The 27112-nt window shown below is 51.6% G+C and overlaps 1 protein-coding gene and 1 long non-coding RNA gene across 7 annotated transcripts in view; one reads left to right on the forward strand and one right to left on the reverse strand.

Annotated features, from left to right (window-relative positions):
• Positions 1 to 13696: 13696 nt before the first annotated feature.
• The window catches only part of ADGRL1 (adhesion G protein-coupled receptor L1), a 47301-nt gene continuing 33885 nt past the window's right edge, over positions 13697 to 27112 (reverse strand). For 4 of the 6 annotated variants that reach the window (XM_067032682.1, XM_059059747.2, XM_067032681.1 and 1 more), the window contains 18 exons: positions 26348 to 26662; positions 25481 to 25584; positions 25019 to 25204; positions 24649 to 24687; positions 24291 to 24474; positions 23986 to 24108; positions 23258 to 23472; positions 22789 to 22959; positions 22142 to 22351; positions 21828 to 22048; positions 21553 to 21619; positions 21064 to 21155; positions 20236 to 20404; positions 18815 to 18943; positions 18532 to 18628; positions 18311 to 18439; positions 18145 to 18162; positions 13697 to 17655 (listed from right to left, as the gene is read on the reverse strand). In XM_067032682.1, coding sequence (XP_066888783.1) covers positions 16913 to 17655; positions 18145 to 18162; positions 18311 to 18439; positions 18532 to 18628; positions 18815 to 18943; positions 20236 to 20404; positions 21064 to 21155; positions 21553 to 21619; positions 21828 to 22048; positions 22142 to 22351; positions 22789 to 22959; positions 23258 to 23472; positions 23986 to 24108; positions 24291 to 24474; positions 24649 to 24687; positions 25019 to 25204; positions 25481 to 25584; positions 26348 to 26662 — 3212 coding nt within the window. In that variant the 3' untranslated portion in view covers positions 13697 to 16912. The remainder of the gene's footprint in view (positions 17656 to 18144; positions 18163 to 18310; positions 18440 to 18531; positions 18629 to 18814; positions 18944 to 20235; positions 20405 to 21063; positions 21156 to 21552; positions 21620 to 21827; positions 22049 to 22141; positions 22352 to 22788; positions 22960 to 23257; positions 23473 to 23985; positions 24109 to 24290; positions 24475 to 24648; positions 24688 to 25018; positions 25205 to 25480; positions 25585 to 26347; positions 26663 to 27112) is intronic. The other 2 variants (XM_067032683.1, XM_067032685.1) reach the window with 1 other exon arrangement.
• On the forward strand, positions 18246 to 23893 carry LOC131754303 (uncharacterized). Its single transcript, XR_010840432.1, has 2 exons — positions 18246 to 20356; positions 22518 to 23893. It is a non-coding gene; the product is annotated as an uncharacterized lncRNA (long non-coding RNA).

A 27112-nucleotide genomic window follows, 5' to 3' on the forward strand; every position in this document is an offset into this window, starting at 1 on the left:
ACCAATCCGTGGAGCTCCCTCTCCGGGATGCGGGAGGGAGGCGGGACCGTCTCGTAGCTTCTCTGGGTGTCCGCGGAGAACCAATCCCCAGAGTCTCCGACTCGGAAGTCTAGGGTGGGGTGGGCGGGGTCACGGTGCAGGGCTCCTCTTGGCCAATCCTGAGGGTCCCCGCACCAGCGAGGTCAGCACTTAGCCCCGCCCTTCCGGGAGACGCCTCCAGCTGGGGACAGCGCAGCCAACCGCCGAGCGGTGGCGCCCGGCGCTCGCTTAAGAGGGTAAGAAGGGCGGTGCTTGACCTGCGGTGATTGGCAGGCAGGAGCGGGGAGGGAATAAAGCAGATTCTGTGAGAGGTGATTGGGTAATATGGCTGCGGGAGGCGGGAGGAGAGAAGAATCGGGCGGGGATTCGTGGGAGTGGAGCGGAAGTCGGCTGCTGGCGCGGTTGAGCCGCGTGTGAAGAGGAAGATGGAGCGTTTGTACCTTTGGCGTCTGTTAGCTGGTGAGCGTTGCCGGAAGTTTCTCGAAGGGGGCTGCTGGCCCCTCAGGCCAAGCGGTCTGGGAGAACGTTGTGAATGTTCAACTCACCCTTGAGGGGAGACGGTGGGGCCGGGACGCGGCGCGCTCAGTCCGGGACCGGGAGTCGAGCCTGGTTCGAATCCAATTCTTACACCCTCGAGAGCCTCTGGGGAGGTTTCATGTGGAGAACGCTGTAAGTGGGAGTTAGAGTTCGGCCTTTGCCACTCACTACCCGAGGCCACGTTTCCCTGCCCATTGAACGGGGTCATGAAAATTGATTGTCCTGACTTATGATTACATAATACATCTAGAAACTTCTCTCCACACTCCCAGGTGTAGGCCGGACCACCGTGGCCCCCAGTCTGGAAGACTCGAGGGACCTCCGCACTCACTGTGCTTCCACCAGCGGTAACATACCTAATTTTACACTTTACTATAGTAACCACGTTAAAAAAAAAAAAAAGGTTTAAAAAGTTAAATTAGGGCTTCCCTGGTGGCGCAGTGGTTGAGAGTCCGCCTGCTGATGCAGGGGACACGGGTTCGTGCCGCGGAGCGGCTGGGCCCGTGAGCCATGGCCACTGAGCCTGTGCGTCCGGAGCCTGTGATCCGCAACGGGAGAGGCCACAACAGTGAGAGGCCCGCGTACCTCACACACACACAAAAAGTTAAATTAGTTTTAATATACTAAAGTTAATATAGCCACAATATCATTTCAGCATGTGATCGGTATAAAAAAATACAGCTGAGGTATCTTACATTTTGTTACTTAGTGCTAAGGCTTTGAAATCCTGTGTGTTTTACACTTTATACCACATCTGTGATCCGGACGCTGCATTTTCACCGTTAATAGTTTAGGTTTCATAAAATTTACAGCTGAAACGTAGATTCACATGCCCAAGCTGTTCCCGGCATACTTAAAAGTTTCCCATGAGCTCAGTCTTCTGTTGGTGTTAAGTTGAAATGTTAATTGGTGAAAGTTAAGCGACGGGAATGTTCTGCTTCACAGCGGCACTAGCCACATTCAGGAGCTCCTGATCCTCTGTGGCTTCTGTATTGGACAGTGCAAATCTGAAACAAATTGGATCAGTCACCCCCGCCCCCACTTAAAATGTGAGTGGTTTTCTGTTGTTCTCAGTATGAGAATATTGTCTTCAAGACTCTACATGCTTTGTTTACTACCCACCCAGCCACCAACTTCAGTCCAGCCAAACTGACCCTCTTTTAGTTTCGTAAAAATCTGACATGGCAGCCCCACTTCTTCTTCCAGCTCTAGCCATGACTGGTGCCTTCTTGTTACTCAGTTCTCTGCTCAGATGTCCTCTCCTGGGAGAAACCTTTCCAAGGGTCCCCTGGCCAGTGTTCAGACTCAGAGTGGAAGCCTGAACAGTACTGTTTCAAGCCACTAGCATTAAAAAAAAAATTTTTTTTTTTACTTACTAGATTACAGGTTTATTATAGAAGGATCTAACTCAGGAAGAACCAGATGAAAGAGATGTAGAGGGCAAGGTATGGGGAAAGGGGTGTGTGTGGAACTTCCACGCTCTCTGAACTTCCATGCTCTTTGAGCACGCTCTCTCTTCCCATTCTCCACGTGTTCACCAACCCAGAAGCTCTCTGAACCCTGTCCCTTTGGGTTGTTACGGAGGCTCCATTAGGCATGATTGATTAAATCACTGGCCACTGGTGATTGAGCTCAATCTCCAGCCCTTCACCCCTCCCAGAGGTGGGGGTGGGTTGAGCAAGCCACTAACATTTCTTATCCAGCCTCCTCTGTGGCCTCATGGTGCTAGGCATTATTATTATTATTTGTATCTCTATCTCACATTAAGTAAAAAAAAAATTATTTTTTAATCGAAAGGATTTTTTTTGCCCCATTGAAACGATTTGGCTGCAAGAAAATTCACATTACAATCGGTTATGATTTCTTGGCAGTCACTGGGCATCCTTGGGAATTTTTGTGACTTGAGAAAATCTAATTTTCAAATTATTTCCAAATGTAATTCGATTATTTATGAATACAAAATTTGATGAATGAAGTTGTTATGATATGTTTTCTAGACATTTAATTAAACATTTATTCATTACAACTTCGTAGTTTTCTTTTTGCATCATGGAACTTTTTTTCCTTTATCCCCAGCCCCAACCTTTTCATAGCCTCTGAAAAGCTCATCAGCCGTAGGCATTATGTCTGTGGTGCTAATGAAGAAAATGGCCCTGTCTATAATGCCTTCTCCCTACAGCTGGCTGAATAATCTTCAGTTGTAAAGCAGATCATGTCATTACCCTGCTTAAAACCTTCAAAGGCTTATCATACTTAGAATGAAACTTAAGATCTTTACTTTGGCTTAGGAGGCCCTGCACACTGGCTTCAGCTGACCTCTCAAGCCTCAGCTACCAGTCTCCCTCTTGTCACCACTCTCAAGCCCTGCTGGCTTCATTTCCCGTCTTTCAACACACCAAACTTATTCCTGCTGCAGGGTTTTGCACTTGCTGTTCCCTCAGCCTGGAATGTGCTTCCTCAGATAATTGCGTGGCTGTCTCATTCTCATCATTTATGGTTCACCTCAAATGTCTCTACCAAAGAAGCCTTCTTGGACCACCGAAGTTAAAGTAGACTTTCATTAATTACAAAAGCCTGCTTTATTTATTATCTTAGGAGCACTTACCAGAATCTGTAGATATGTTGATTTTAATTGTGCTTTTTTTTTGGCCACACAGCTTGCAGGATCTCAGTTCCGCTACCAGGGATTAGACCTGGGCCACGGCAGTGGAAGCGCCAAATGCTAACCACTAGACCACCAGGGAACTCCCTAATTGTGCTTTTTATCTCTCATCATCCCTCAGTAGACTGAAAGCTGGTTGAGGACAGAGATCTCACCTGTCTCACACTGAACTCTCAGTGTATTGCCAGAGCTTAGCATAGGAAGTCTTCAATAAATTTTTTTAAAAGTGTAAATCCATATAAAGGACTTAGCATAGTACCTGGAATGTGAAGAGTACTCCATAAACACCATAAACATGAACTGTTAGTAGCGCATAGTAATTAGGAGATAAGTCATCATTTTTCTTATGTAGTATCTCAGGTGCACTCACACTCAAAAACAAGCATAAGAAATGCTATGACATAACGTTTTTACCCATTACCCAGCTTAAGAAGTAAAACAGTAGCGATGCAATTGAAAGGTCTTATATACCCCTGCCTCAAACCCGTTCCTCTCCCCTTTTTATCAGATGTAACTACAATCCTGGTTTTGGTGTTTATTTTTCAGTGCATGTTTGTATATCTTTAATATGTGCATTTAAACTATGTATAGTAGTGTATGTCATGTTCTGCAACTTGATACAAAAGAGTCAACTATAGCAGGCCTGAGACTGCTCTCCTTAGAAAGGCCTGTTTGCAAGGTTGGCCCTTGGCTGGTGTCTAGGAACTTGGATTTCAGGAGGGTTCACACCATTCCCTAAATACTACAAGGGGCTCATGGTGCCTAAACTGTACAAACAATGTGATTTGTGTCGAACACCTGCTTTCTTTCTGGAGTCTGGAAGTTTGGTACTTGACCAGCTGCCCCACCTTGCCTGGCCAATACCCTGGGCACTGTATCTCTAAGGAGGCTTCCTGGTGGACAACATTTCACACGTGTTGTCACAGCTCTGCTGTAGGAACTAAGCATGTCCTTTGTAACTCCACTGGGAGAGGACTCTTGGAAGGTTGTGCCTGGTTTCCTCCAGACTTCGCCCCATGCACCTTTTCCCTTGGCTGATTTTGCTTTGTGTCCTTTCACTGTAAGAAATCATACCCTGCGGAATTCCCTGGTGGTCCAGTGGTTAGGTCTCTGAGCTTCCACTTCAGGGGGCACAGGTTCAATCCCTGGTCAGGGAATTAAGATCCCACGTGCTGCATGGTGTGGCCAAAAAAAGCAAAAAACCAAACCAAAACAACAACAAAAAAGAAATCATACCCTGAGTAGGCTATATGCTAAATCCTGTGAATCCACCTAGTGAGTCAGGGATGATCTTGGGGACCCCCAACACAGTATCATACCACATATATCCCGACAGGGCTGGAAGTAGGATGAGGAAAGCAAGGGCACAACATTTAAGGAGACACTCACCCTCCAAGTCACACAAGTGCCAACCTGTACCTGCATGACTCTGAGCGTGCGTGCCTCCTAAAATTTTCATTCTAGACACCTAAGTTGCTTCACTCTGGTCCCATCCCTACCTTCGTTTAAAAAAATAATTAATTAATTAATTGTGGCTACCTTGGATTGTGCACAGGCTTTTTCTCTAGTTGTGGCAAGTGGGGGCTACTCTTCGTTGTAGTGTACGGGCTTCTCATTGCGGTGGCTTACTCTTGTTGCGGAGCATGGGCTCTAGGCACGAAGGCCTTAGTAGTTGCTGCTCTAGAGCACAGGCTCAGTAGTTGTGGTGCACAGGCTTAGTTGGCCTGCGGCATGTGGGATCTTCCCGGACCAGGGATCGAACCCGTGTCCCTTGCATTGGCAGGCAGATTCTTAACCACTGTACCACCAGGGAAGTCCCCCAGCCCTACCTTCTGAAGCTGCTTTTTTTTGGGTCAAATGCTTTTAAAATTATTTTTGTCTGTTTTGGGTCTTCGTTGCTGTGCACAGGCTTTCTCTAGTTTGCACCGAGCGGGGGCTACTATTTGTTGCGGTGTGTGGGCTTCTCTGCGGTGGCTTCTCTTGTGGAGCACGGGCTCTAGGTTGCACGGGCTTCAGTAGTTGTGACTTGCGGGCTCTAGAGCGCAGGCTCGGTAGTTGTGGCACACGGCTTTAGTTGCTCTGTGGCATGTGGAATCTTCCCAAACCAGGGCTCTAACCTGTGTCCCCTGCATTGGCAGGCGGATTCTTAACCACTGTGCCATCAGGGAAGCCCCGAACATAATGCTTTTGAGAGGTATATATGTGACACGTGTATAGCTCTAGTCGTTTATTTTCATTGGTGTATGGCTGTGCTGTCTGATGTAGTAACCGTTAGCCACATGTGGCTATTTGTATTTCAGTTAATCAAAATTAAATGAAAAAATCAATTCCTCAGTCACTTAGCCACATTTCATATGTTTAGTAGACACCTGTGGCTAGTGGCTACTGCATTAGACAGCTTAGATAAAGAATACTTCTGTGATCACAGAAAGTTTTGTTGGACAGTGTTTACTTATCCATCTACATCTACCTCTTGCTTGGTATTTAGCTTGTTTCCGGTTTTCTACTCTTACAAACAGTGCTGTAATGTTTATTGTTCTGCGTGGCTCTTTGTGTACACATGCAGGAGTTTCCCTAGGCTACATACCTAGGAGTTGAATTGCTGGGTTTGGGGGACAGTCACCTTTACTAGATATTGCCAGTTTGTTCTTCAAAATGATTGTTGCAGTTCTCACTCCCACCAGCATTGTTGCTATTGCTCAGTGTCCTTATCCATACTTGCTTTTGTCAGACTCTTACATGTTTGTCTTTATGATGGGTGTGAATTATTGGTTTCAGTTTGCTTTACCATGATTAATAGTGAGATTGAGCTTTTTTCATGTTTATTTACCATTTGCCTTTCATGAATTGCCTGTTCATATCTTTGCCCATTTTCCTACTGAATTGTCTTCATCTTACTGAGTGCAGGAGTTCTTACATTTGAGGCATGCCTTTTCATTTGTATGGTGTCTTCTCATGTTCAGAATTTATTATTATTATTATCATCATCATTATTTTAATGTCATCAGAATTATGAATCTACTTATAGTTTGTGTTTTTTTGTGTCTTGCTTAAGAAATCTTACACTGCGATCAGTAAGATATCCTACTGTATTTTCTTCTGGAAGGTCTACTTTTCATATTTAGCTTAAAAAAATCTGGAATTTATTTTTGTTTATGATGTGAGGTAGGTTTAATTTTTTTCATTTGGTTAACCACGTGTCCCAGCTCCATTTATTGAGTAGTCCAGTGGTTCTCAAAATGTGATCCCCTGGGGATCCCCAAGAACCTTTTAAGGAATCTATGAGATAAACTATTTTCATAATAATTCTAAAGCATTATTTGCCTTTCTCATTTGTGCTGTGTTGTATGTGCACTGTTGGTACAAAAACAATGGGTAAAACTTGTGGCCCCTTAGCAGGAAACAGGGCAGTGTCACCATATTGTGGTAGTGGTTGTCACTGTATTCCTCACCACCACACACACGCTCAATGTTAAAACAGTTTCACTTAAGAATGTCCTTGAAGAAGCAGTGAAAGTAGTAATTGTGTTAAAGCTTAGCCCTATAGCAGGTCTTTCTAATATTCTGGGTGGTGAAATGGGATGCTTGCATAGAGCACTTCTATTGCATGCTGGAGAATGATGGTAGTTGAGGTAATAATGTACAGTTGTTTGAGTGGAGGTGGAACTGGTGACTTTTTTCATGAACACAATTTTTACTTGAATAATTGCTAATTATTAATTATTCAGATTAGAATATATGCCATGTATTTTCTCAGAAACAAATGCAGTGAATGGTCACTTGGAGGAAAATTAACAGTGTGTTGCCAATGATAATATTTGAGCTTTTAAGCAAAACTTAGACATTTAGGAAACTTTTATTCACCACCATGAGCCTGACAACTTTTCAGTATTTAAAGGTTTTCCTGTTGAGATCAGTGGTGATATTGTTAACAGATATATTTTTAAAATACTGTAGAGTGAAATGTAATAACTCAGCATATCAGTATTTTCCTAAAGACCAATGCATGATGTTACAAAATCAGTCATAAAAGATTAATTAAAATTTGTAAGATAGACCAATGGGTTTCAATGTAACAGAGTATGAAAAGTTTATTGATACAGTTTCATATTCAACATTGTAACTAACTTTAATACACCACCACTTGTGGAGTTTTGGTATAGTAACAAAGTAAAATATCCTCAATTAGCTGAAAAGGCTATGACACTCCTCCCTTTTCCAACTATGTATCTTTGTGAGGCTGGCTTTTCTTCACATACTTCAACCAAAGCAGCATATTGCAACAGATTGACTGCAGAAGCCTAATGTGAGAATACAGCTGTCTTTCATTACACCAGACAGTAGGAGTTCTACAAAAATGTAAAACAACGCCATTCTTTGTACTACTTTGTTTTCAAAATATGCATATAGTTATTTTTTAATAAAATAGGTTACTTATTTTAACATTTAATAGATTTATTAACCAATTTAATTTAGTTAAGTATTTAAAACTTTTGCCCAGTTTTAATTTCCAATTCAGTAAATATAAATAGATATAATCTCTGTCCCCATAAACAACAGCTCATTAGGGTCCCCATTAATTTTTTAAAAAAATATTTAATTTTTTTTAGAGCAGTTTTAGGTTCATGACATAGATTTCTCATATACTCCTCCCCCTCCCACATGCATAGTATCCCCCATCATTAACATCCACCACCAAAGTGGTGAATTTGTGTACAATTGATGAACCTATATTGACACATCATTATCACCTAAAATCCACAGCTTATGTTAAGGTTCATTCTTGGTGTACATTCTATGAGTTTGGATAAATGTATGACATATATTCATCATTACAGTTATCATACAGAGTATTTTCACGGCCCTAAAAATCCTCTGTGCTCCTCGCAGTCATCCCCCTCCCTATCCTCATTAAGATTTAAAAGGGTAAAGGGATCTCAAGGCCAAAAAATATAAGATCCTCTGGATTAATCCATTCTTTTCCTAGTGATTTGTAATCTCTGCCTAGAGCAAGTTTCCATTTAGTCACAGGTCTCTTCCATTGGACTTTTTGTCTCTTCCTGTGCCAAATACCACATTGACTTAAATATTACCACACTATAACCAGTCTTGGTAAGGCCAGTTCCCCACTTGTTCTTTCTTCTTCCATTTGTGCTGGTTATTCTTGGCCTTTGTTCTTCCATAGAAAGTGGGACACACAAATACTTTTTCCTATTACAAAAGTAATATATATTAATGCAAACAGTTTTTAAAATACAGACTTGCGAGAAAGTTAAAATTACCCTGTTAATATTCTGGTGTATAGCTTTATATTCTGCATATATTTTATTATTATTTTTTAAAAGCAATTAAATTTTTTTTTCTTTTTTAAAAACATTTATTTTTTGGCTGCGTTGGGCCTTTGTTGCTGCATGCTGGCTTTCTAGTTGCAGAGAGATGGTGTGCGAGCTTCCCACTGCGGCGGGTTCTCTTGTTGCAGAGCAGGGGCTCTAGGCATGCGGGCTTCAGTAGTTGTGGCGTGTGGGCTCAGTAGTTGTGGCACACAGGCTTAGTCGCTCCGTGGCATGTGGGATCTTCCTGCACCAGGGCTCGAACCCGTGTCCCTGCATTGGCAGGCGGATTCTTAACCACTGTGCCACCAGGGAAGTCCCTGCATATATTTTATATTTATACACACATACACACATACACTTGTATATATACAGTTTCATATTTGTATACACACACTTTTTGTGTATACATACCATCAAAACAAAAGTAAGGTCATACTTTACCCTGTTTTTTATATCTAGGTTTTTACCCTTAGTATTATTATGAATATATTTCCACATCCTTTAGTGTTCTTCTGCATTATCATTTTGAATGGCTGCATGGTGTTCTGTTTATGGATGTGCATTATTTATGTAACAGTTTTCTATGCTAAAATTTTAGATTCTCTCTTGTGTTTCACTATTAGAAGCCTTACTACAGCGAACTTCCTTGTCGCTGTCTTCATGCACATGCATGGTTCCTTAGGATCAATTCCCAGGAGAGGACTAGTTGGCTTAAAGTGAGGGCTTCAGTTGTGAGAAGCTGAGATCACTTGGACAGAGGCAAAGGTTGATGGAAGACAGTGGGGGAGGACAGACAGAAAAGAGTAGTGGTTGCAAGGGTTTTGGTCAAGGTGAGTCCCAGTGAAGTAAGAAGGGATATAAATGGGAGAGGGTCCTGTCATCACAGCTCATTGCCATGACTGAGATGTTTGAAAGGGTAAGAGAGAAGCAGAATAAGCCTGAGGATATTGTAGGGATGAAGGAGTAGCCTCAGCCTGGCACCCCTAGGCCTTCCCAAGAGTTCACGGGAGAGAGGAGGTTTTTCTCAACGGCAGAGGCTCCAATGTTTTCAAGCCTTTGGGGATCTGAAGCGAATTCACTCTTGCTGTGCATTAAGACCTTCCCTCTAGCTTAACTCACGTGAGTCCACTCTGGACAGTCCTAACATACTCGCTTCATAGGGACCATCAGGGTGTGGCATGATTAGTGGGCATCTCCGATGTGGGGAGCCAGATAGTCAGCTTCCCTTAGTGAATGCCGAGTGGGGTTGGTGGGCAGCGATGGGGCCTGGGCACCTGCAGCTGGGTGCAGACAGCCCTCAATGCAGCCCCTGGGATAGGAAGACCAAGATGGAGGCCTGGTCCATCTTTCTCTTAGTAGCTGAGTGAACACGGGTATGTTCTTGAACCTTTCTGGGCTTCAGCTTCTGCAGTTGTATATTGGAGCTAACTAAAACCTGCCTCACTGGGTGGTTGAAAGGATTAAATTGGACAGCATATGTAAAGCATCTACAGGGTGTGGGCACTTTGAACTGCATAGTAATCTTATTTTTTTGAGTAAGTCATTTAATCACCCTAACTTCAGTTTCCTCATCTGATATATGGGGATAATAATATATATCTTGTGATATTTAAATAAGATGAAATGTAGGAAAGATATTTGAAATGAATATCAACATAAATGTTATTGTTCCTGGGCGCATGCTAATGGTCGCCCCAAGTGTGTACAGGTGCCACTAACAACCACTGAGGGTCACGGGTTGTCAGGCACAGCAGGTTCCACTGTGTGTGTAGAGGAGTCAGATGTGTACAGTGCTGGGAAAGTAAAGGACAAAAAGGTGGAAGAACTGGCTGTGTTGTAGAATCTCATCTTATGCTAGGATTAAATTTCAAAGTCAGAGCATGAGGTCAAAATCATAAATAATTAAGTTTACGCTTAAAGCTCCTGAATTTGCTCACAGAGCATCTCTCAGTAAGTCCAGTAGAACCAGTTCCTCTTCAGCATAGGATAGGGTTGGGCACCAGCTAAATTGCTGAACTTAGATTTCAGGGCCGTGCTGAATTAACAACAGCATCACACAGTGAGAGGTGCATGGGAACTGAGAGCAGCTGAGGGAATGGTGTTAACTCTCATCTCAGGCCTACTCTGGGTCCTATGCTCCATTCAGCTTTGTGTCCTTTAACAAATATTTATTGAGCACCTAGTGTGTGCCAGACACTGTGTTAAACAGTAGGGAACAGCAGTGAAAAAACAGACCATTGTACATTATTTTCTGGTGGGGGAGGCAGACAATAAACAAGCAAAAAAGACAGTTTGTGAGAAGCGAGCACTATGGGAGACAAAGCAAGACAGGGGTTAGGAAGTTCTGGAGTGGCCAGTTGCAATTTAAATGGAGTAGCCTGGGAAGGCCTGCTGGGAAGCTCTTATTTTCATAAGCCCTGCAGGGAGAATAGGTGAACCCTAGGAACAGCCAGTGTAAAGGCCCTGAGGCAGGCAGAAGGGTGCCTGCATGTTTGTGGACAGTGAGCACCCCAGTGTGGCTGGAGTGGAGGGAAGGAGGAGAGCCATAGGGGTGAGATCTGATGCTGTAGGGCCTTGTGGGCCATTGTGCTGACCTTAGCGTTTCGTCTGGGTGAGAGAGGAGACCTCTGGAGAGTTTTGAGCAGAAGGACAAAAATATGCTTACTGAGATCACTCTGTTTTGTGTGTTGAGAAAAGCCTGAAGAGGGACAAGGGAGCTAGTTAGGGGACTGTTACAGTGGTCCTGGTGAAAGACAGTGGTGCCTTGAACCAAAGTAGTGAGAACTAGTTAATTCTGTATTTTTTTTAAATTCATTTTTCTTTTTTTCTTTTTTTTTTTTTTTTAGAACTAGTTAATTCTGGATATTTCAAAGGTAGAGGCACTGCTGCATCTACTGTCAGATTAGATATGGGGTATGAAACGAGTGAGTTCAAGGGAGGCTCCAAGGGTCTTATCTTGAGTCTCAGGATGGACTTGCCATTAATCAAGGTGGGGAAGCCTGTGGGAGGAACTGGAACAGTGGTGTGTGTATACATGTGCGTGGAACTGGGTTTAAGTTTGAGATCCTACCGACACCCAGGGGGAGATGTGGAGTGGGTAGCTGAATGTAAATGAATCTGGGTCTCAAGATGGAAGTTCAGGCTGGAGCTCTACATTTGGAAGTCATCAGCATAATAGATAGCACAGCTGACACTTGAAAAATGCAGGGGTTAGGGGTACTGACCCCTGTGCAATCAAAAATCTATGTATAACTTTTTTTTTTTTTTGGCTACACTGTGGCATGCAGGGATCTTAGTTCACTGACCCTGTGCCCCCTGCAGTGAAAGCATGGATTCTTTTTTTAAAAAAATAATTTATTTAATTAATTTATTTGACTTTGTTGGGTCTTCGTTTCTGCACGAGGGCTTCCTCTAGTTATGGCGAGTGGGGGCCACTCTTCATCGCGGCCTCTCTTGTTGCGGAGCACAGGCTCCAGACGTGCAGGCTCAGCAGCTGTGGCTCACGGGCCCAGTTGCTCCGCGACATGTGGGATCTTCCCAGACCAGGGCTCGAACCCGTGTCCCCTGCACTGGCAGGCGGATTCTTAACCACTGCGCCGCCAGGGAAACCCCATGTATAACTTTTGACTCCCCCAGAACTTAACTACTAATAGCCTACTGTTGACTGGAAGCCTTAACCATAACATAAACAGTCAATTAACACATATTCTGTATATGTATTATATGCTGTCTTCTTACATGAAAGTAAGCAATAGAAAAGAAACTGTTATTAAGAAAATCGTAAGGAAGAGAAAATACATTTACAATACTGTACTGTATCAATACCAAGTGTACATCATCTATTTATAAGATGAATCGTCTGTCAGTACCTACATCAATATTGTCTTATAAAAAACACTGTAGATATTACACATATTACTAACACTAGACATCAAAAATGAAAAGAAAATGTGAAAAAGAAATTCATTTTTATTTACAGGTATAATGATTCATGCACTGATAATGAAGAAGCAGCTATATGATTGCTTTATGGTAGACTAGTGCAGTCAATGGGGCTGTGTACGGTTTGTCAGTGTGTGCATAAGTTTTGATAAATTTTAACGTTTTATAGTAGATATGTGTGTATTTTATGGTAGTAAATGATAAAATAGACTCGTATCTACGTATATTCTGTGCATTCATGACATGCCTCTTTCTTAATTTTTTTGGTATTTCTAGGTTACATGGTTCATTTGCGAGTTTTTTCCAGTTGTCGCACATCTCCAAGAATTTTTCCAATATACTTATTGAAAAAATTCCTCATCTAAGTGCACCTGTGTGGTTCAAACCTGTGTTGCTCAAGGGTCAACTGTATTTAAAAACCATTTAATGGGATGAGATCGCCCAAGGAGTGAGTGTAGGTAGAGGTCCAAGGCTGAGCCCTTGGGCTCACCAACATTAAGAGGTCAGGAGATAAGAAGGAACCAGTGTGGAGACTGCGAAGGAGTAGCTGGGGAGTGGGGAGGAGGAATGGCTGAGTGTGGCATCCTGGACGCCAGTGTTGAGGGCAGAGGGGCATGGAGAGAGGTGCTTGCACTGCTTGGTCATTCGTCTCTCTCTGAGCGCTGTGAGAATGTGAAACACACCTGATGCAATTCCACTGTGCTGTCATGATCAAAAATGCACCATTCCAGTAATGTGTGGGAGTCTAGGAATAGCAGCTGGAATCAGACAGGCACAGCATACAGTTCCTATGCTATGCTCTAATATAGCCTGTGGACTGAAGTCCAGGCTGAGAAGGGCTTGAGGCGCAACATAGCACAGTGGCCTGGCCCACAGAGACTTGGATATGCATCCAGGTGCTATAAGCCTCAGTTTCCCCATCTGTAAGATGGAGCTCGAATAACCTTCGCCTAGAGCATTTATGAGGATTCAGAGAAACTGCACCTGCATTGCCTAGCAGGCCCTTGAACCTACCAAATTCTATAAACATTAATGATTCTGTGACTCACCAGTCCTCTGCCGTGGGTTCTAAATGCGGTAGTGCAGGTTCCTCACTCGGTCACAGCCTCACGGGGATGCTCCGTGCAGATCCACTCACCTGTTTCTTGCCTCCCCCCGCAAATGAGTCACGCCACTCTTGTCATTCCAAGAAATCTTAATTTCTTTATTGTTTGATTTTTTTTTTTGACTCAACAATTTTTTTAAACTTTTTTTTTCTGAAACGTTCTTGTTATGAGCCTTTTGTTTTGTTCTCGTTAAATGCACTCGACCCAAAATTGGTTTGGCATATCGAAAAGGAGACCAAGGAGGGACTGGGGGCATGGGAGAAGAGGGAGGAGGCCCAAATGGACAGAGAGAAATTGAGGGTAAGAAAAGGGGAACACAGAGACAGTGAGAAAGACACAGGGAAAGAGGTGGAGACACAGAGAAAAAGGCAAGGGAAACCAAAACCAAAGCCAAAAAACCCCCACCAAACCCAGAGAAAAATAACTAACAAGATTTGAAAGCAAATGAATTCAGGAGCCCAAGAAAGGGAGTAGGAGAGGAAACCAAGACCCTTCCTTCTTTATACCGTCCCAGCTGGGGTGGGGGCATCAAGGCACCAGGTCTGGTTGGGGTAGGGGGGACACCTGGGCTCTCAGGGTAGCTTTGTGCTGGACTGCAGTGGTTTCCAGCCCTACCAGGGGGCCCTGCCACACAACCCTGAGGCCTGGGAACCCACCTTGGTGATTCTGGCTGGAGTGGGAACCAAAGGACCCGCTGTACCCTCTCTCTCCCCTTGACTGTCAGAGTCTGGAGAGATAAAAGGAGGACTGGGCAGGGGAGAGGACGCAGGACTCCTTGCTTGCCCCCCAGTCAGGGCCCCTGGGAACTCTCCCACCCCACCCTCTCTTCCAGACCTCTTTGCTGGTCAGAGGCATTCTCTGACTCTAGCTGGGCTGATGCCTGGGCCGGGCCCACTCTTGCATCTACCTTTGTCTCCCACCATCTCTTCACAGGTCTCTAGCCACCCCTCGCCAAAGAGGAGTTACTGGCCTAGTGAAGCCAAGGAAAGCCACGGAGCTGTCTCCTGCCCTCCTCACAGAGCCATCCGCGCAAGACCGTTCCTATCCTGACTTCACCTGCCCGTCCAGACTCACCCATGGTCTGGTGAAATGGGTTAAAACTCCCTACCAGAAAACAGATGGAACCCACCTTTACCTTCTCCCCACACCTGTCCCCCCGTGTGGGACAAACCACCATCTTTGGGTCTGGCCCCTTCTCCCCTGATGGGGACAAGCCAGCCCTAGCTCCTCAGGAGAAGGGAGGGGCTTTCTAGCAGCAAAAAGGGTCCCTCCAGCCACCTATCTGTCCCTTTCCCCCAGTTCCTCCCTGGAGTTCCTCCCCCTTAACCCAGAGTTCATGGCAGCAGCAGGCTGAGACCCGAAGATGTTTGAAAACTCATGGCACTTGTGAGAAAAGAGGGAGGGACAAAAGAGATGAGGGGTCAGAGCAGAGGTGTAGGACCACCCCTGGGGAAGTGGCAAATGACAGGGCTGGGCTAGTATGGCAGTGGGGCTATGCTACCCCCAAAGAGTTGGGGGGGGGGAGTTGCTGGGAAGGCCAGGGTGACAGACTGGAGAGGGGACTGGGAGAGGTACTCAGGAGACATCCCAAGCCTGGAGCTTCCAGCATCTGAGGTTTGGGGTTGAGCCCTCTGAACATGGGTGTCCTGACCCCAGCCAGGCCCTGGTACCTGGCTTTGCCTCCCCTGCAGGGGTGTGTTGGGTAGGGAAGGCAGTCTCTCACCTCTGGCCTCCCCATCCCGTGAAGGAGAACTGCCTCACCGCTCCCAGCCCTCCCTCCTCAGTCACCTGTCAAACGCTGCTGCCCTCATTTTCCTTCCCCTCTCAACCTCTGCAGGCGGGAAATCAGCCCCTTCCTCCCAGGCCGAGTCCCAGAAGCAATGTACAAGAAGCAGGAACTCCAAGGGACAGCGCAGCCACCTTGGCAAAAGCATCTTTGGGTGTGAGGGTGCCTCCCCTGGGCCAGTGGGGAGGGGACGGGGAGACAGGCCCCAGGTCCTGGGGCAGGCAGTGAGGTACACGCCCCAGGAGGGCTGACTGATGCCAGGGAGAGGCGGATCAGGGAAGGAGGTGACAGAAACGGGTACCGGGTGCCGGAAAGGAAACGGGTTCTTTGTTTCGATGTTGCTTCTAGATTTTGTTTTCTGTCTCTGGATTGTAAAAAGCTGCTCTGGCGGCCCGCCCACCCGGCTGGGGATGCACACGTACACAGAGAAGTCCTGGCTGCCAGGGCCCAGTGGCACAGCTCTGCTCCGGAGAAATCCCGGGCTGGCCGGGCTGCAGGCTCCTGGTGGCTTCAAGTGATGAGATTTTCTTTCTTTCTTTCTTTTTTTTTTTTTTTCTTTTTTTTTTTTTTTCCTTTTCCATTTCATTGAAATATTTACAGCAATGGGAACGGAGAAAGAGGAGAGAGGGAAGGGATAAGAGGGCCCCCTAGGGAAAGATCCAAGCCCAGGACCCACTCCCCAGGGAGATCCAGACCCAAAATCTGCTCCCCAGATAGCCAAGCCCACAGGACTGGGAACTGCTCAAATATGGCCACCCCTGTGGGCTGGGGGCCCTGCGGGGAGTTGTGCTTCATCAGGAGTCACCCCAAGGGAGGGGGTCATTGGGTGCACTCAAGGAGGGCTGAGGGGGCAGGCTTGCTGGGAAGGCTGGGACGAAGAGCAGAGAGAAGGAGCTTCGGAGAAAGTTCCACCTTTAAACCACCAGCCACAACCGCCCATTCCTCTTGCCCTGGGGCTTTTTCCCCCCTGCTAGGGCTCTCTCCCCGGCCAGAGGCCCCAGTCTCCGTGGAGCAGGGAACTGTAGTGCAGAGGAACCTGTCCATCTGTCCTGTCCCCACTGCTCCATCCCGGTGCAACTGGCAGCACTCTGGCTGCAAAGAGAGGAGCAGCTGACGGGTTCCATCCAGCAGGGCCTTTGACCCAGGGAAACCAGAGCCCTCACTTCCCTCCAGGGAGTAGGAAGAGTAGGGGGTGGGAGGGGGAAGTCAAGAGTGGGCTGCACCCTTCCAATTTCTCCTTCCTCACTCCCCTGGGGACCTCCTGGTTCCTCACTGCACTTGCCCCAAACTGAGCTGGTGCACACGGCTGGTGGGAAACCCTGTCTGTGAACCCTGCACCTCGGGCTCCCAGAGCAGAGCCCCCGAGGGGCCTGGGGGGCCCATGGACAAGGGGCACCTGGAGAGAGTGGCCTAGCAGCCAGTCTCCATCAGCCTCCCTCTCCCACCAGAGCCCTACCCAGGGTTCAATCCCCGGCCTGGGACACCAGCCCCTGGTCCGTGAGGTCCCTCAGAGACTGGTAACCAGTTGCATCTGCCCATCCCCATCGGGCCCTGGCCCCTCGAGGCCTGGGGCCGCCAGGTAGCCCTCGTGGCTGGGCCGCCGCACCTGGTAGTAGCCCTGCAGGGGGTTCCGGGCCACCAGGGCCGGCGGGCGTGAGGTGTAGTAGATTTCGGGGGGGCCAGGGGGTGCAGGTGGGGGTGGGGGCAGGGCCTCACTGGGCCCCTCAGGGCTGCTGTCCGGGTAGGAGGGCGAGTCCCGCAGGTTGGCCCCGCTGGCGTAGAGGGAGTCCCGGCCCGGAGGGGAGGAGAGGGGCCGGCTGGTGGCCCCGTCCTCCGCTGTGCAGCTCTCCGACTCGTCCAGATCGCTCTGGTACAGCACCGACTGGGCCCGGGGCAGCAGCAGTGGCTCCTCCAGGGCCTTGTAGAGAAGTTCGATCTCTGCCCGGTCAGCACCCCCGGGCCCGCCTGCCTCTTCCTCACCGCTGCCCCCTGGCACTGGCGGCACGGGGGGCTCAGGCGGTGGTGGGCCCCTGGCTCCGCTGCTGCCACCCCGAAGGTTGTTGTGCACCAGCTCCGAGATGATCATCTTCTCGAAGGCGGCAGCATCAGCCAGGTTCCGGCCTCGAGGTGGCTCGGGGGCCCCATCCCCTGGAGGGAAGTCCCCGCTTCGCAAGGAGTAACTGTTGTTGAAGTTGCCGTTGAGGGGCAGCGTGTCCATGCCGCAGGCTTCTCGGCCTCCCAAGGGGTGCTCTGCAGGCAGAAGGGAGCTGCTCAGAAGGAGAGCTGGGCAGTGAGAGGGGCGCAGGCCATGTGGAGGGGGGTGCCTGCTTTCACCTGGCTTTCCCTGGGTTTACCCCTGTCCCTGGGGACTGGGGTCTCGTATTCCCTCTCTTCCTCACTGGCAGTGGGGACACCAGCTCAGCAGAAGACTAGTGGAGGTACGTGTGGGGGCCAGTTCCCACAGGGTCCCCTCCCAGCTGGGGGCTTAGAGTCTCAGCAGTATGAGGAGATCTGGGTGACTAGGTCCCTTTCCAACACTCTGACCCCTCCCCATCACCTTCATTCCCCACCTAACGCAACACCCTCCAGCCAGCTGCCAAGCCAGAGACTGACTGTGTGTGTGTGTGTGTGTTTGGGGTGGGGGGGGGCACTCGAGTTCTTCTAAGTTACATTTGAGGAGGCCACTGTCACGTTCCCCTCCCGGACTTGGAAATGTTACCAGGAAACAGTCACACTTACTGGGTTCCCGGTAGCTCCCTGCAGGCGCCGGCCAGGAGGGAAAAGAGAGGAGAGAGCAGGCTCAGGATGCCAAGTCTCGGCTCCAGCTCAGGAGGCACGCGGAGGCCCCCGCCCCCCGCCACCTGACCTGGGCTGTCACCCTCTCCTGGCACCAGAGTGCTCTCACCTGGGGAGTTGAAGACGGCAGGTGAGGAAGGATTGAAGCCCACCGACTCGGCAATGAGAGTGTTGTAGGGGCTGGTGCCCCCACGGGGCTGCAGCACGGGGTTGGTCAGCAGATGGTTCCCCATGGTACCTGCCCAGGAGGTCAGAGGTCACAAGGCAGCCAGGAGACCCGGGCTTGGGAATCTTGAGGGACTGAAGCGGGGGTGAGGGATCCAGTCTCACCTCGGTTCAGGGTGGGTGTGCTGTTGATGTCGCCCGCCATGAAAGAGGATTCCGTCTGTTTCCTCACCGTGTCGTTCCACATCCTCCGGATTCGGCTCTGGGGACACAGCTCAGACGTGAGGGGGCCCTTGGGCCGCCCACCCTCCACGATCTTTCTGAGACCACTTGGCTGATGAGCACCACCAGGGACCTGGGCAGAGAGCTGCCCTGCCTCTTGGGCTCTCGGTTCCAACACTCAGCCCCAGGGAGCCCTGCCTGGCGCCCCAGCCCCTGGCCCGGATACCTGGGTCCCCGTGTAGTAGCGGGTGTTGCTCCGCATAGCTGAGGTCTTGAGCGAGCCGTGAGCGCCCCCGGGCGGGGAGCGAATGCAGCAGTAGGAGTGACGCAGGCACTTGCTGTACTCCTTATGCACCTGGGGGGACGAGGAGGACAGGCAGTAGGTGCCCCCGCCTTGGGGGTCCAGCGACCAAGCTCCTGGTGGGCATCAGAAGTCCCGCTGTCTCCTGTCTCCCAACAGCCAGCCAAGAAGGCTCTCTTCTCACTCAGGCCCATCCTCCTTTCTCCACCTCCACCAATAATTTCTCATCCATTCATTCACTCAACAGATCTTTAATGAGCATCCTCTATATGCCAGGCGTGGTTTAGGCCCCGAGGACAGACACAAATCAGACCCAAAGCCCTACTTCTCAGAGCTGGTATTTTCTAGCAGACAGAGATTGAACACAGGTGAAACATCAGTACATTATGTAGGGTGTCTGATGGTGTGAGGTGCTGCCGAGAGCTATGGCTGGGAGTTAGGCAGTGCTGTCGGTGGGGGGTCAGGGGAACGATTTCAAGAAGATCAGGGGAGGCCTCACTAAGGAGACATTTTTTGGCAAAGACCTGAAAGAAAGAAGGCAGTGGGCCCTCTGGCTATCTGGGGAGGGGCAGGGAACAAGCCCTGGGGAGGGTCCGTGTCTAGGTGTCTGAGGGAGCAGAAGACAGAGCATGGCTGGAGGGAAGGTTAAGGGAAGGGGAAGCCTGGGTTGGACTGTATGGGCCTGGGGGCCTCTGTAAGGATGTCCCTGTGTGTCCGATGAGGACCATGGGACAGTTTTGAGCAGAAGAGTCAACCTTGCATCCAAGACTTGGGATCACTGCCTCCTTCATCCCCTCCTTAGCCTTACCCACCTCACTGTCCCCTAAGACCAACAACAGTCTGACCGGGCCTCCCCACTGCCTTCAGGATGAATCTACAAACACCTTGGCTCAGTTTCCCTGGCTTTAGTCTTGAGTCTACTGCCCATACACCCTTCTCCACATTCTTCAGCTTCTGTTACCTCCTTAATTTATTTATAAGATTCAGACTTTTAACACACTTTATTTTAAAAAGAAACTTCCTATCACCACAAAATTCACAGTTTATCCCACAACTATTAAAGTCGGAAATGTTCTGTCCGGGTGGCACCCAGAGTCATCTCCCTCCACATGCTTGACTTGTGCCCTACACCCTGGGAAGGGTCCATCAACATTGTCCCTGCCATGTGCTCTCCCAACTCCCCAAATCTGTCTTGCTTTCTCGTTCCTCTAGGCCCCTGTATCTTGATCATTTCCAGAACCCTCTTCACCCCTGCCTAAATCCTCCCTGTGAGCCTGTGCTTCCCTCCAGGCAGACACAGGTCCCACTACAGAAGGCAGGCACCTGGTGCCTTCCCTGGACCTCACCTTCTTCTGTAAGGCGCAGTGAAAGACGAAGATGAAGACCCCCTGGAAGGCGTTGAAGGTGGTGAAGAGATAGGCCATGACCACCGACTCCTTATTGATGAAGAGGAGGCCGAAAGCCCAGGTGAGGCCCAGCAGGAAGAGCAGCGCAATGGCCCCCAGGGCCCAGGATCTGGGGAGAGGTGGAGAGGGAACAGGGACATCAAAGTCCCCGCCAGCAGAGACACCTCCCCCAGAGCCCTGCTGCGTGTCCCTCTTTGAGTGGGCCTGGACGCTGCCCTGGGATGAGCAGGCCTGCCCAGTGACACTTTCACCCAAGCTGAGCCTGAGGGGCAGGCAGAGGTCAGGGGTCAGGGTTCTGTGACTGGCCAGTCATTCTCCTGCATCCTTCTTCCTTTTGGCCATATTTCCAGACCTCTAAACTATCTTTTGCTGCCTGTCTTTAAGTTGCCCTGAAATGGACTTTTTTTTTTTTTTTTGCTGAGTGACATGGCTGGTGGGATCTTTAGTTCCCTGACCAGGGACTGAACCCTGTGCCCTTGGCAATGAAAGTGCGGAGTCCTAACCACTGGACCGCCAGGGAACTCCCTGGACTCACTTTTCGAACTCAGTCTCACCCTTCGCAATTATGTGCCTAAAACCACAGCTGGATGTGCTAATACCATGTTTTCTGATACTCGTTAAACAGATACATAATGAACACGGTAAAACACCATCTTTGTCCTTAAAATCACAGTATGTGACAACCAGAGGTGAGAACACCACCTTTTAGGAAACGCTAGGAGAGGCCTGGAAAGTCCCAGGGCATGGGTGGGGCGAGGGGGTGCTCACTTAATGTTGTCGAGGCGACTGGAATCGGGCTTGAGCACGGATGAGCTCCGGATCATCTTGTGCAGAGTCACCATGAGGAACACCAGGTTCACCTGGGGGCGGGACAAGGGGAGGGGCTGGGCCAGGGTCCCTCTGCCTCCTAGCGTCAGCTCCTGGCCAAGTCTCAGCCACGACCCCCCTTCTTCAGGGTCCCCTCTGCTGGTGTACCTGCCCCCAGGTGCCTGCCTACTGGTGTAACTGTTAATGTGGCTCCCGGGGCTGGGGGGCAGGGCCCATGGCCTGACACAGAGCAGGGGCTCAAATCACAGCTCCTGGAAGGACGGACCTCAGTGCTGGAGCTCTACAGACCCACTCTGCTCTTGTTTTCTTAGTTGGCTGCTCAGTTCTGATGCTTTTCAAAGGCTTGGGGAGAATGGGGGCCTAGGGGTCGGAGCTAGGCCGGATGAAGGACAGAGACTCAGTACTGGGGGTACTGCCCTTCCAACTTACCACGATAACAAAGGAGACGGGTCCAATGAAGCTCCAAATGAAATAGTTGTCCACTCGGAGCCAGCAGCTGTGAAGGCAGCAGGGCGGGGTATTGAGAGGTGAGGGGGGCAGGCTCTTCCCTCCCTCTGACTTCAGGAGCCCAGGGACTCTGCTGGCTGCGGCCTCGGGACTCAGGAGGAGGGAGGCCAGTGTCCTGTGGGTCCTGGCCCAAGGGGATGCGGCTGAGCAGGGAGCCAGCAAGGAGGAGAGACTCGGGGGGCGAAGGGGGCACTCACGCCTTCTCGGTGCCGTAGCTGCGGTAGTCGATGGCGGCTGCGATGCCCACCACCAGGGCTGGGAAGCAGTACCCGCCCAGGTAGTAGTATTTGGTGCGGGAGTACTCGCTCTCAAACACCTCCACCAGCAGCAGATAGAGGTGCACGCCCTCCAGGCACAGCCAGGAGAAGGCAGCCAGGAAGAAGTAGTGCAGCAAGCCAGCGAAGATGGGGCAGGCAATCTAGAGAGTGGGGAGCAGCCCAGGTGAGGGGCTGCCCTGGCCAGCCGGTGTCATCTCTGCCCCCATCCTCTCCTGCCCTGGAGTCCTGCTCACCTCATACTGAGTCTTGTCTATCCCAACCAGGAAGAGCAGCTCAGCCAAGAAGAGGTTGATGCACAGGTTCTTGTGGATGGTGTTTCGGTCAGTCTGCAGTCCCCGTAGGAAGCAGAAAGTGGAGATACAGATTGCCAGGCAGACCAGGGAGATGACGATGCCCACCCAGGTGATGACTGACAGCAGTAGCTCGTTGATGCGGCCCTGGTACTGGGGGAAGGAGCAGGGGTGTACTGAGCGCCTCTGGCCTTACACATGGCCAGGGCTCTGCTTAGGTGCCAGCTACGGGCGAGGCCGTGGGCCGTGAGCACCGCTGGTGCAGCCCACCCGGCCTTCTGCCCCCCTGGCCAACTTGCCGGTCCCCACCCCTCTGCAGGCGGCACGCTCACTTCCTCATGCTCTGGAAGGCTCTTGGAGAGATGACAAAGGTGACACCAACTTGCTTCTCCAGAGTGCCTTGGGAGAAGGTGGGACCGTGACCAAAGACGACCAGACGTATGGCCTCATGCCCCGGGCAAGAGTCAGGCCCCCCATGCCCACGAAGCTGGCCTTCCCTGGCACCGCCCATGCAGCACTTTCTATGATGCCATGCAAAGCCGGGCCAGAAAGCGGGCCCGCCCGGAGGAGCGGAGCGCTGGCCAGCTTACGATCTCGCGGTGAGCCATGAGCACGGCAAAGTTGGTGAGGTGGCTGCAGGCACACGTGGTGTGGGTCTTGTTGGACTCCACCAGGCGGCAGCCCTGGGTTGACCAGTAGCCCAGCATGGAACGCTCCGAGTAGTTCCAGAAGGAGCAGTTAGCATTGAAGTGGTTCTTGGCCTGTTGTGTGGTGGTGACCGGGGGGTCAGATCCGGGGAGTCCCACTCCAGCCCGCACGCCCAGCTATGGGGATAGCGACAAGCAGGAGACAAGCGCCTGGAGCTTTGGGCTCCAGGTGACAGTCAGACCTCTGGGGACAAAAGGGCCCAAGCTGCTGAGGTGGGGGCTGGTGCCCCAGGGAGGGGTTGTAACTTGCTCTTGGGGTGGGTGAACACACACAGTAGGGGGGCGGGACACGCAGCCAGGGACAGTGGAGGACGCTGGGACCCTCACGGAGGGAGGGGGCGCCTCAGCTCACCTCCAGGTGGGCCACAGTGAAGATGACAGGGTCCATGAGGAAAACTCGGCTGGACTCCTTGTTGATGGACGCCGCGATGACCTGGGAGTTCACCACCAGGGAGGCGCCCCCCGGGCTCCCCGCGCCCGCTTCGCCTGCCAGCTTCACCGAGGCATTCTCGGTGGACAGGAAGAGGCCCAGGTTGTTGTAGAGGGTGAAGACAACTTTGACCGCTCCTGGGGAGGACAGGCGCAGCAGGGCGTGTTGTCAGCCCCTGCACCGCGCCGGCCGCCAGGACCTCTGAAGCCAGGCAGGCTGCAGCCCAGGCAAGCGGGGCTCCGGGAGCCCTTCTGTGGGAGCGCTGCTCAGTTTCCAACGGCAGGGCAGTGGGCCAGGATACACAGGCTGGGTCCCTGGCCCACCTCTCACTTACTGTGTAACCTTGAGCAAACCCCTAAGCTCTCTGGACCTGAATCTCAAATGGCACGATCCTCCCTGAACTAGTAGGATCAACTGCTACCGCACAGGAGCGAGCCCTGCAAACTGCCAAGCGTCCTAGGTTCGGTGGGGCTCTGAGGGGGCGGTCTCCATGAACCCCCTGAAACGTTAACACTAGCTTGAATGAAGGACACCCCTGCGTGTTGCCACGGGTCCCAACCTCCTTTCAGGTTCTTCAATCCGATAAAAGTTAAGAACTGCCGTCCTCCGTGAGAGGAGCAGGGGTGCCGGCACGGGGCTTGGGCACTGACCGTTGCGGCTGTTCTGCTTGATGGTGTTGGCGGACAGCTGGATCGAGTTCTCGCTCGGGTACTCCTGGGGGAACACCAGCTCTTGCACTTGACCCTCTGTGTTCAGGACTGTGACCTCGAGGACTGTGGGGACAGGGGACAGCAGGGCACACAAGGTTGGGGGTCTCTCCACAGTCCAGAGGCCCGGGCTGTGGCAAGAGGCCCAAGGTCGAGGGCCAGGGTATCCCCCACGGTCTCCAGGCCGAGTGGGCCCCACTGTTCAAGATTTGCACCCGAACTTGCCCTAGCACGATTGTAGCACTCACCCACATTCTGCTTGGCGGCCAGGAAGCGGGCAGGCTCCCTGACATTGTCGGCCAGCAGGAAGGCGCCCTCCTCTAGGACGTCCAGGAGCATGGTGGCCGTGTGCACCTGCTCGGTGGCATTCATGTCCTTCCAGGACTCAAGGGCCTCTGGCCGCAGCAGGTTGTCCACCGTCTCTACCACGGCCTGCAACGGTGCGGGGGCAGCGCCGTGATTCCCCCTACATCCTCCAGTTCCCTGGGCTGAAGGGGGCCCCGCGCCCCCTTCTCCCAAACTCCATCCCCAGCGCCAGCTGGGGCTTGTCCAGGAGGGACAAGGGCCGCCCCACCCCCTTGGCCAGCAGGAGCCCTTGAGCCTCACCTTGATGTAGTCCTTACAGGTTCTCTCTCGCTTGTGCATCTGGGGAAAGAGACGGAGGTGCTCTCAGGGCTGTTCTCTCAGCCCTACTCCTCTAACCCCGACACTCACGTCTGGGCCCCAGGGAGCTTGCTCTTCTGCCTCTGCCACTGGCCTGGGGCTAGGCCATGAGCAAGAGCCATTCCTAAGGGAGCCCACACCCCCAGGACCGTCCAGGGCAGTTCAGGAGGGAGCCCCAGTAGACCTGGGGTCTATCCTTCCTTCTTCCCTCGTCACCGTGGGTGGCAGCCCAGCTCCGCGATAACAGGCCGGCTATCTCCTAAGTTCCCAGGGCAGCGCCCCCTGCCCTGCTGGCCCTGCCGCCAGGCCCTACCTTGTTGTAGTTCTTGCCGGCTGACTCGCGCTCGATGGGCCGCAGGGCCTGCAGCTGGGCATCCAGGATGTCCAGCAGTTGCTCCATCAGCTTCACAGAGGAGGACACATCACCCGCATAGATGGAGCCCCGGGTGTGGCGGGCCAGCTCGCTGGCAATGTTGGCTGCGTTCTCCCCGCTCTTGATCTGTATGAGGCGGGAGTGGGATGCCCCGGCTCCGTCAGGGACCGTTTTGCTTCCCTCTTCACGCGCTCAGCCTGCTCAGCCCCTCTCACCCCTCGCTCTGCTGCCCCTTCTCCCTGTCTGCCTTCTCCCTCCCCATCTATCTCTGCAGGCCAGGGAGTGGACCCCTGCTTGTCTCCCCAGTTGTTCCACTGCCCCCACTGTGCCCTGTGCCCGGGCACCCAGGGCCTGTTGTGTGAGCACGTGTGCCTGACTGGGAGGGGCAGCTTCTGCTGGTACCTTCTGGGCCACCTGGTTGACCCAGGGGGAGGTGCAGTTGCTGAGGTCAGGGCCCCGGGGGTTCCAGAGCCCCAGGGCTGGTAGACACTGGAAGGAGGCAATTCCTGTAGGGACAGACACACAGGAACAGAGGAGGGAGCCACAGGGAAGGAGAGAAGGATGGGCCAAAGCAGGGAGAAAGGAGATGACAGAGAGAGGGGGATGAGTGGGTGAGGAGAGAGGTGAGGGGAACACGGAAGACCAGACATGAAGCAGGCCGGACAGTCAAGAGAGGTGTCACTCTGAGGTGACATAAGCCACTCCTCCTTCCCCTAAACCCTCCCTCTTGGCTCCTCTTCCGTCTTTGCCTACCACAGTTGGAACCTTCTAGCAAAGCTCGTCTTGGAAGGCCCCCCCCACCCAAAGCCTCTTCTGACCCTCCCCTTGGGATCCCTAGAGCATGCGATCTGGCCCCACCCTCTCTGGCACTTCAGCTGCTGTGTCCTGTCACCAGCTGCTCCCGGGCCTGTTCCATTTCAGTCTGAAGCCAGGACTCAAGTTGCCTCCCATGGGCTCCCTGCAGGGTCCACCCAGCGCTTTGCACGTGGCGGGTGCTTAGTATTGCAGGAGGGGACGGGGGACGAGGCGTGGGGCACTAACTGAGCTGCTGCTGTGTCCTGGGAGCTCTGCTGGGCTCTGGGGACACAACTGCAGACATCAGGCGTGACCCCTGCATGAAACCCACACTCTGCCAGGGGAGATGAACAGGTAAGTGCATCTGTGCTGAGCTGAGTTAGGGGCATGTCCCCTGTCCCTTCCCTGGCCAGACCCAGCAGTGGCCATTCCCCAAGCCAGTTGCAGTGGAGGTAACCTTGGCTCTGCACTCACCTCGAGTCCCCTTGGGGCAGGGCCTCTCCACCAGCATGCCCTGCTGGGTGGCCGGCCACTGGACCCGCCGCACCTCTCGAGGTTCACAGAAGAGTTCCGGGGACACATGCAGGTTGGGGGCGGGGGGCCGCCGGGTGCTGGGGGCGGGGGCGGTGGCTGGAGGTAGGTCAGGGCCCAGCTGGTTGATGGCACCCACGGGGTGCGTGGTGAGGGGCGCCCGGCGGAGCGGGGTGGTGGCCGCAGGCGAGGCTGTGCTGGTCAGGGGTGTGGGCCGGGCCGTGGTGGTCGTGCTGAGGGGTGGCGAAGTGGCTGGGCCTGGAAGGGAGAGGGGATATGAGACGGGGTTACACCCACACTTCAGGCCTATTGAAAGATATCCTGGTCCCCACTAGGTCTGGGAGACCTCCCCTGGTCCCCGTTTGCCCATAGAGGTCCCTCACACCCCTGGGACCATCTGAAGCATTGGAAGGTGGCAAAAATTCTCTCATTTGTACTTTGAAGTCTGAGAGAGCAACCACAGAAAACAGGCCAGGAAGGAGGTGTCTGGAGGCTGCTGTACACGGCCACCTTCTATCCTCATTCTCTTACTCTGGTCTCTCTGACCTGGCCACGTCCCTTCCCTCTGGGGGCCTCAGCTCCTCCTTTTGGATTAGATGGGACTCCCTGGAGCTGTGGGGCTGCTCAGAGCTGGCTTAGGGCAGCTGAGGGGGCAGAATGAGACTATGGAGGGGCCCCCAATCCTGGCCAACATCAGCAGCTCAGCTT

The sequence above is a fragment of the Kogia breviceps genome, chromosome 4 (assembly GCF_026419965.1).
Source record: "Kogia breviceps isolate mKogBre1 chromosome 4, mKogBre1 haplotype 1, whole genome shotgun sequence".
Classification (NCBI taxonomy): Eukaryota; Metazoa; Chordata; class Mammalia; order Artiodactyla; family Physeteridae; genus Kogia; species Kogia breviceps.